The sequence below is a fragment of the Phalaenopsis equestris genome, unplaced genomic scaffold (assembly GCF_001263595.1).
Source record: "Phalaenopsis equestris unplaced genomic scaffold, ASM126359v1 Scaffold000191, whole genome shotgun sequence".
Lineage (NCBI taxonomy): Eukaryota > Viridiplantae > Streptophyta > Magnoliopsida > Asparagales > Orchidaceae > Phalaenopsis > Phalaenopsis equestris.
In genome coordinates, this window is record NW_018164633.1 from 109,364 (window position 1) to 118,558 (window position 9,195).

Below are 9,195 nucleotides of genomic sequence, written 5' to 3' on the forward strand. Positions count from 1 at the left end.
TTATAGAAAAAATTTAATAGAAACCTGATAAAAAGTAAGCTGCGCAGATAATGTTGTAGCCTCAGTTTGAAGAGTCTGAACTTTCTTCTCAAGTTCAGAGATATAGCGTGCCTTTCTTTCTTTCGAGCGAGCTGCAGATTGTCGGTTAGCTAAGATCCTGTTTGTACCATTTAAATATTTTGAGATCACTTGGATATTTGAAAAAGAGCAATTGTGATATTATCATCTATAATGTATAAAAGTTCCACCATAGTATAATAGGAAGAGAAAAATTTCAACAAAAGCTCTTATAAGACATGGCAAAGTTATACAAAGAAAGCTAATAGCACAATAATAAAAAATATTACTATGAAGTTCAAATCTTATTTCTTTTATGCTTTGTTTATAATGTTATCTTCACTCCTACCCTTAAGATATGCAAAAGCTTATCTTAAAAATTTCACGGCATGTCTCTTAATTTCAAATTGTGAAAAAAAAAATCATCAGAGTTTTGTTACACTTACTAAAATACATAACCTTTTTTTAGTCATATTGCACAAAATTCAACGTGCACAAAAGGCACCTGTTGCACATTTGACTATACTAAAAATCCTCAACATACTCAATTTATTTTAAGACTACTAAAGATAAGATCAGTAGAAATTTGTTGCCAAATTATAGCCAGATTTGTTTTTGAGAGACAACATAACACAACTAGTCTTTCATATTTTTCCATATGAACATAGGCATAGCCATCAATTTTCTTCTATCAATCATTTGCAGCAACAATAATACATACTAAACAAGACCAACGCATTGCTTTATAGAATGAAACTGAACTTCATCTAATTCTCCGCCTTGTGATTTACAAATATGCAAGAAACATTTCTGCATAAACATACAAGATAATACATATGGATGTGTCCATTAATGGCTATACATAGTTTGTACACTTGTTATTATAGGTATCAAGTTAAACTCATAATCGGCACCAATAACCACTTAATGCCACTATTATACAAGGAAGAGGGGCCTCTGGCTCGGTCCAGCCTAATAGAGAGAGAGGGAACGAGCAAGGAAGAGAGAAGGAGTACAAGTTCATATGGACTCCAAGAAAGCTGCTTGAAAACGGATACCAGAAAGATGTATAAAATTTCGTGGTTCACAGTTGCACGTTTCTAATAATGAATTAATGATGGAAGCTGGTGAAGCAATATATTGGTTAGATTTCATTGCAGATTAGCCTAGATAGTGAGATGTCACATCAGAATTTCTTTTTTTATGATAGAAATCCACCAGAAATTATCCCAAAATGGTACTTACAAATCAAGCGCACTCTTTCATCCATTTGTCAAATTCTCACTCAAATATCAAAACTCATGATAAAACCCCAACCCATATTTTACATTTTAATCAAATTCTCAATGGTTTGATCGCAACAGCCTACACGTATCGGTTTACCCGTTTAAGAAATCAATTGGCTGCAATTTTTTCAAATAGCAACGCTTCGAGTGCTGTATATGCAATTATCCCCCGAAAAAAGCAAATCATCAAGACGAAGCCAACAAGAAGTGAAAGATAAGCAAATGACACCGACGAACCGTCCACCGAGTTGCTGTGCCGATGCTTCGTCTTCAACATCGACGCAGCTCCTCCATTACCCGCATTGTCCGTCCTCAACTCCTGCCCCCCACCCGAACTCTCCGCCACCCGATCTCGCCCCACCCCATCCTCCGACCCCGATCCGCTTCCCTCCAGCTTGCATCCGATCTTCTCAATGTCCATATACGTGGAGAAAAGATCATCCTCCGACCCGATCTCCTCAAAGCTCCCCGTCGCCATAGCTTCCCCGGAATTCAGCCCAAACTCATCCGGAAACCGCAGAATAAACTCGGATCTACTGCGTCTATGCATCGGGCTACCGATCGGAACCATCACGTGGTTCGGCAGCATGGGCTGAGCTTCGGCAGCCATCGCCGGCGACAATGCAAGGGGCAAACCCGGGCGGGACAAAGAAAAGTTCAGGCTAGAGTTGGCGGTCGAGGGGAGGGATGGATCTATGGAATTCGTCTGCATTTCGTAAACTCTCTCTTCGTTTCATGAAGAGGAAGAAGAGAGCGCGGTGGAGGGAAAAAAGGAGAAGAGTGGGAGGTCCCCAACGGGAGCAACAAAATGGTGTCCTTTTATTTCTCCTCAGAACGAGATAGAGGGAGGCAACCAGTGGACGCGGACATTGACGGGCTATATATAGAGAAACGGACCCGACCATTGCGTCTTTAAGCGTTACATTGCTGCGACAAATGCATTTGACTCCCTAACAAATTCAGGTTTAGAAGTTACCAGTTGGGACAAACAGTAGAAAAATTATTGAGTCATGGTTCCGGATGGAGCGGAGGAGAAAAAAATTTGACTCGTCACGTCTTCGTTCGGACCTAACTTATCACATCGTCTTCCGGCCGGACGTAACTTACGTCCAGACTCCACACGAAAAATATTTTATAAAGTGATTTCTTACTTATTCATGCTATTATCGTACTGATAAATGCTTCTAAGATCTTTTAATTTTCACCTTTAATATGAATAACCTATTGAAATATTTTATATTTATGTATCTATTTAGCAAGCATTTATATTATTTTATAAGGTTTTTTAAAATATTTTTTAAGTTTCATAACACTATTATTACTTAGATAAATGATGTATTTAATAATTTATTTGCATATAATACTTATCATACAAAAATGGATGAAAGTCTTAGAACATGTAATGGTTATGTAGAATTACATAATCTCTTTATTAAGAATAAATATATATTATTAAAGATTTAATAACTTTTTAGATTAACTTGAAGGAGCATCTATTTCTTAAAAGTAATCAATAATCTTGTTGTTAACAATAATTCCTAAAAGAAAAAAAAATATGGTAAAAATAATCATTCAAATAAGCTATGATCTCTATGAATTAATTCATAACTAAGGGCCAGTTTGGGGTAGCTTATAAGTGCTGAAAACACCGCCGTACCGTTTAGTTCGCGCGTTTCGCCAGTTTATCCAAAACCGCATTTGTGTTTTTACACTAAACGCAAGCCGCGAATCAAACCCCACGGTCTGCTCACGGGCTGCTTATCTTGAAACGCACAAGCTGCCTCAAACACATCCAAATTTGTTCAGAATAACAAATATTTTAATGACATTTGTAGGCTTAATAGAATTTTAGGTCTTTTTTAGATGTATTTGCTATTATATTCATAGATAATAATCTTTTTAATTCAAAAAATGATACCAATCATGTTAAATATGCAATATTGGAAGCACTAAAAAAGAATTAATTATGAAACAAAAATTCACCAAATATGAACTCTAGCTGAAAAGTCTTGTCTTGCAATATTTGATTAATGGCAAGGACATTAGCACAAATCAAAATAAAAATTTAAGCAATACTTTATTAATGAAAAAGGACCTTAGCATAAATCTAAAATGAATGATAATTATGAAAAACTTTTCATATGTTAGACTTGCTTAATGATCACATTAACACTAACCATTCTCCTAATTAAAAAAAACATCACAAATATGCAATGATGCACTACTAAAGGGATTAGATTATAATTTAAAGCACCATGTTAGAATAGTTGCTTTTGCTCCAAAGTAATAAGAGAGATAATTTAATTACCTACATACCACTAATTTCTTATGAATTTATATGGGTAATACACATACATACATATATGCCACCTTATCTATAAATATATAATTACATTAAACTTAAAAGAGTGGTGCTTTTGATTCCATATGAAAGGTTTGGGGTGGCATAATGTAAAAAAGCAAAGTTTCAATGTTATAAATGTAAATTCTTATCATCCCCAAAAGAAAGGCTACCATGATTTCAGAAATCATAATCATCTTTACATTCTCAAAAGGTCTCCCCTCATAGTAAGCTTGTCTCAAGCATGAACACTATCACACATTCACACTAAGCAAACCACAACCTTCCATCAACTACATCAATAAGTGACACACATGAAACACAGCACCCACCACCAATAAATCTCTTATAAATATCAAAGCAAGAAGCCATTAGATACTGATTCATACTTTTGTCTCAAACAGCTGCGTCATTTCTAACCTTCTCCGAGCCGCAGAGATCGTCGTCACCACAGCTCTCGCTCTCGACAGCAGCCGGAGGAACTGTGGCTGAGCCGGAGCTCACCTGCTGCTCGCTCGGTGTCAAACTCACAAGCCTATTTTGCTTCAGATAGTTCTCCAGAGGAAGGCCGGCCACCTGAAGAAGGCTCATCATGCTCATCTGCGGAGAAGATGATGATGCACCGGCAGTGGCGGCTCGTTGTTCCGCGTCGCGTTGTGGCTGGCAGTTCAAGTCGATATGTCCCTTGGAAATCTCGAGTGTTTCCATGAGATCGGCTTCTCGTTCTTTCACGTTGGAGCTGCTCGTACCTTCGAGTTCTTCCCGGCTGCCCCAAGAAAGCTTCTTGTTCACCTCGGCTTCCTCTCGCTCGGACTGGCGTTTCTTCTTCCTCATCATTAGAGTTTTGAATCGACGCTTTACGGTCATGCAGACATTGCAGGTGCAGGTGGGGCTGTGTTTAGGGCCTTTGCCGCTGGGCGGCTGGATGCAGACGATGCAGGTGCAGCCGGGGCGGTGACGTGGATGCCTCGTGGTGGTCGCCGTCGAGGGAGAAGCTTGGTTGCCGACTTCCCCCAGTACCACGGCGGCGGCCAAGGCATCAAGACCAGCTGATTCTGCCTCTGATGGAGATTGTTTTGAACTTGAAATGCGTGGCCTTTTAAGCTCTGCAGAAATTCATTGGCATGTCAAAAGCTGGACTACTGTTATAAATAGTCTTATTTCACTTGTTATGGCTTCTCACTTTTAATCTATGAAGATTTTACATACATACCACTAAGTCTTATGTATTTACAAATGTAGGACCAAAATTTCAATTTATATATATATATATATATATATATATATATATATATATACATACATGTCACCTTACATATGCATGAAACGGTGTATACATATACAACTCATTAATCTCATTATCACAGTTCAAGCAATTATAGCCAACCCATAAATGAGAATCCGCACTCATAGAGAGGAGTGAGAGTAGTGATATATTTGATCTCATATAAAAGATTTGGGCAGTATAAATGTAAAAAAGTAAAGTTCAGGGTGGTGTACGTAAATGTTCCTTTTTAAAATAGTAGGCTTAATTTGCAAAATGGAAGAATTTGACTGAACTTCAGCCTTCAAGTTCTTTATTAACATTGCTACTTGCTCCAGCTAATTGCTATGGTTAGAAGAATAGCTTCTAAGTTCCTAAAGGAAGACTAACATGCATACCACTCAATTCTTACGTATTTACATATTTAACACATAAACATCATATTTAAATATATGCCACCTTACTTATGCATGAAAAGGTGTATTGCTACTTCTAAAAGTCAAAATAGTGGTATTTTAATGTGATATGAAAAATATATGAGGTATAAATGTAAAAAGTATAGTTTAGGTGTAAGATATGTAAATAACTAGTAATTGGGCCGTATTTAGGTATACGCCCTTGAACTAAATTCTTAACATTGCGCTAATTTCTGCAACTCTTTCCTTTTAACATACAACCCTTGAAGCCAAAAGGCCTGATTATTACTTCTAAACAAAGTTTCCAATAGACTTTGCGCCATAAAATTGATTAGCAATAAGAAGCTTTGTTTCATTCAGCACCCTAAATAATAAAGTAATAACCATGGTGCGGTATAAGTGCAAACGAAAAATTACAAACCTGCATGCTGCCTAAGGAGATCCTGCACCTCACTTGAAGTCAGTTCATCTGGCGCGGAGCATGAAGACCTAAAGAAATGCCATTCAAATCATGTTAGAATTTTAATTACACAGATGATTGCCTCAACAAAAATTACACACTACACACAAATGAAATTTTCCCATAATAATAATCCTTAAATTATTTGCATTTCATTCTTTTAAGCATTCTAGAAGAGGTAGATACTTGAATTAAAGAGGTATTTATATAAATACCGCCCAATTGCTATGTATTTACATATCTAGCATCTAAACTTTATTTTTTATATTTATACGACCCAAATCATTCATTATCATATAATAATACCACTAAAAAAGTGAAATATACCTTTTTATGCATAGTTAAGGTGGCATACACATAAAGATTGAAATTTAGGTGTTGGATATGTAAATACTAGGAATTGGGCGGGATGTATGTAAATCTTCCAAGAATTTTCACTACAAAAGTATAAATCAACTAAAGTAATTATAATAAGTACGAATAAATAAACTTTGTGGCTGAAATACTTGCTTCAAGACCGGAGAAAGGTGTCGAAAGTAGCAAAGTAATATTCGATCAACAGGACAACTAGGAGACATTCTAACAATTGGCTCATGAGAAGAATAAAGCTAGATGTACGCGCATAATCCTATGATGGAATGTTTAATCTTAGGGGCATTTACAAACATGGCACACATTTCTAATGTTATTACACACATACCACACAAATATACAATACCACGTTAACAAATAAGACTATTGTACACACCAAAAATACCAACACAAATCTCAAAGAGAACAAACGACCAAGATGAAAGTGCCACCTTTCAAGGTAAATAATCATCTGACGATTCAAAGGCCGAGCACGAAGTCGCATCTCCAAACCCTGGACAGGTTCACGCTCTAGAGATAGTTTCCCACTAGGTAGAGGCAAGCCTAGCTGAAAGTAAGGCGTAAATCGTCCCAGCAGTGAGTCTCGTCGTATACCCGACATGGCTGTGACAAGATCCGCCTATACAAGATTGGGCGAACCGACCGAAGCAACGAATCAATCAGGCAGGCGAAACACGAGCCGAATGAAAAATGAGCCATGGCTTACTCGACGAAAAATCCGACCAGTTACGTTCGACCGACAAACCCCACGTCCGGTCGAACGAACACCTCAACCGACAAACGCATACTTCAAAGAGCACGGATGCTACTCGGACGGTCCCTCAGTCAATTGATTTCAAGTCAGTCGACCAGTCAATTACAAATAATATTAAAATTCAAATTGTAATACAAATATGACATAAAATTTATATAATCAATTAGAGCCCGTATGACTTTAAAAATGGTTTCCATAACTGTTCCCTCATTTATGTAATTGTACAAAACACGTCTCTATAAGTACGGGGTAAAAAGCCAAATAAAGGGATCTCTCATCGATTCTCCCTAAGGAAATTTCAAACTTATTCTACTCTCTTTCTTTCTCTCTTTCACTCGGCTCTAACTCTTGAGACGTGATTCATAATGAACAAAATAGGATCCAACATCCTAAAAGGTGGTACGGTGAGCGTGGATATGCCACAGACGAGAAGCGGAGCTAACTACGAAGAAGAAATTCCCAAAGAGAGCTAACACACATAGAACCCAACAGAAACACTACACAACCACACATCCAAGCTCAAGTCTAGAGGCTACGAGCCCAGATGACTCTCATGATGGAGCAATACGAGGTCCTCTGGGCAACAATCACCCAAAGGAACGACCAAACACCTCATATGGAGGCAGAATCTTAGGGGGTTTGCCCTTAGAGGCCCCCACCGACAAACCCACCTGTTCTCAACAACCAAATTAGCAACCAGCAGACGGAGGGACAAGGCGAGTCCCAACACATTGACATCGAAGCGTCCGCACATGCAAACAGACAATAGGAAGAGATACCTGTCTAACCGCTTGCGGGAGTGGCATTCACTCAAATCAAAGAAGCGGTAACCCGACCCAAGCTGAGGGTCCCTCGTCTAGACTCTTAAAAGGGGAGGACCGACCCAATGAGTAACGACAGAAACTCTTTAGGTTGAAACCAACCCTTGGAAGGGATGGTTCGTCCATAGTATGAGTAACGACCAACACACCTGAGGAAAGAAAACCTTATCATTTGGAAGACAAACACACCCCTCTACCTAGAGAGCCGTCACGACGAAGAGGTTGGTAGGACCTGGCGGGCTCTCTCCGAGAGATTTTCCACAACATTCCCGTGTATAGAATGTCGCCCAAAGGAATTAATGCCCTGACACCCGCGTAGCCCAACTCCCCAGATCTCCCTCCGTTCAGAGGGGGAAGGATGGGGTGGGAGAAACGTTGTTCGAACGGTTACCTCTCTCACAGAGATCCAGCTCGGGTTTTTCGCTTGGGCCTAAGAATTCCTTCACGCCCTGAAACTTCTCCTTGGAAAGCAGAGTGCGGTTGTTAGCGAATGGAACCCTTGCCCACTCCCGCAGGGTTCTGACTATGTAATGTGATCATAGACGGCCAGAACGAGCAGGAGTGAAACTCGTTGCCACTGGAGGTGTCATATGTTTCTCTCGAAACCACAGGCAATGAGACGCCGAGATACATAACAAACTCCACTCCGCCGGCAGCAACAGCCGAACGGATGCATTGAGCTCCTGAGGCGGTGAGTTTAGCATCCCCCTAGAAGTTCACCCCGCCCGTTTGGGAGAAGGGTCTCTGCTCGGGCAACTAACTCGACACAGAAGAGGTTCAATGCCCGACTCGCAGAAAATCCTCCCCTTCGATACTCAACTTACATAAAAATTTTAAAATGTAGGCTCCAGCCTCAAGACAGCAAAAACCCGCATCAATAGAGGATCTTCTCCACCACCCACTGTTTAAGGAGCCGTCCAACAGCTCTCCATCCTCACGAGTCCGACACTCATGTTGAAAAGGCAAGGATACGGTGAACCTCTCCTCCATTTATATGGGGAAGAAAAGTCCACTGTTTGGGGGGGTGGGGGGACCACAAGACGAAAAGTCGCAGACTCAGCGCATTTATGGAACATCACAATATTTCATTTCCCGAAAAGGAAACAAAACGTCGCCATTAAGCATCCTTTAATGCAGCTAGGGCTGTCAAAACGGCTTGTTGTTCGTGGACAGCTCGTGTTCGGCTCGTTAAGAAGCTCGTGTTTGGCTCGTTAATTTCGTTCGATAAGTTAACGAGCCGAACACGAACTAAGATGTGTTTGTTCGTGTTCGGCTCGTTTTGGCTCGAAATACTACTCATCAAGTATATATATTAAGTGGTATTTTAAAAAATATAATTGACTACAAGGCTACAAAGATTTATAATCAATTAAAATATTGATTAAGAAAATAGAATAAAAATTATTAAATTAGATTCAAATGAT

The 9,195-nt window shown here is 39.3% G+C and overlaps 2 protein-coding genes across 4 annotated transcripts in view; both read right to left on the reverse strand.

The window, feature by feature from the left end:
- On the reverse strand, window positions 1–2,207 carry LOC110022452 (transcription factor RF2b-like). Its single transcript, XM_020721404.1, has 2 exons — window positions 1,546–2,207; window positions 1–216 (listed from the first exon to the last, which is right to left on the reverse strand). The coding sequence occupies exons 1-2, from the start codon at window positions 2,053–2,055 to the stop codon at window positions 1–3; spliced, it is 726 nt and encodes a 241-aa protein (XP_020577063.1). The 5' UTR covers window positions 2,056–2,207.
- A 1,631-nt stretch (window positions 2,208–3,838) lies between these two features.
- Window positions 3,839–9,195, reverse strand: part of LOC110022449 (B3 domain-containing protein Os07g0679700) — a 31,718-nt gene continuing 26,361 nt past the window's right edge. For all 3 annotated transcript variants that reach the window (XM_020721402.1, XM_020721401.1, XM_020721400.1), the window contains 2 exons: window positions 5,786–5,853; window positions 3,839–4,790 (listed from right to left, as the gene is read on the reverse strand). In XM_020721402.1, coding sequence (XP_020577061.1) covers window positions 4,081–4,790; window positions 5,786–5,853 — 778 coding nt within the window. In that variant the 3' untranslated portion in view covers window positions 3,839–4,080. The remainder of the gene's footprint in view (window positions 4,791–5,785; window positions 5,854–9,195) is intronic.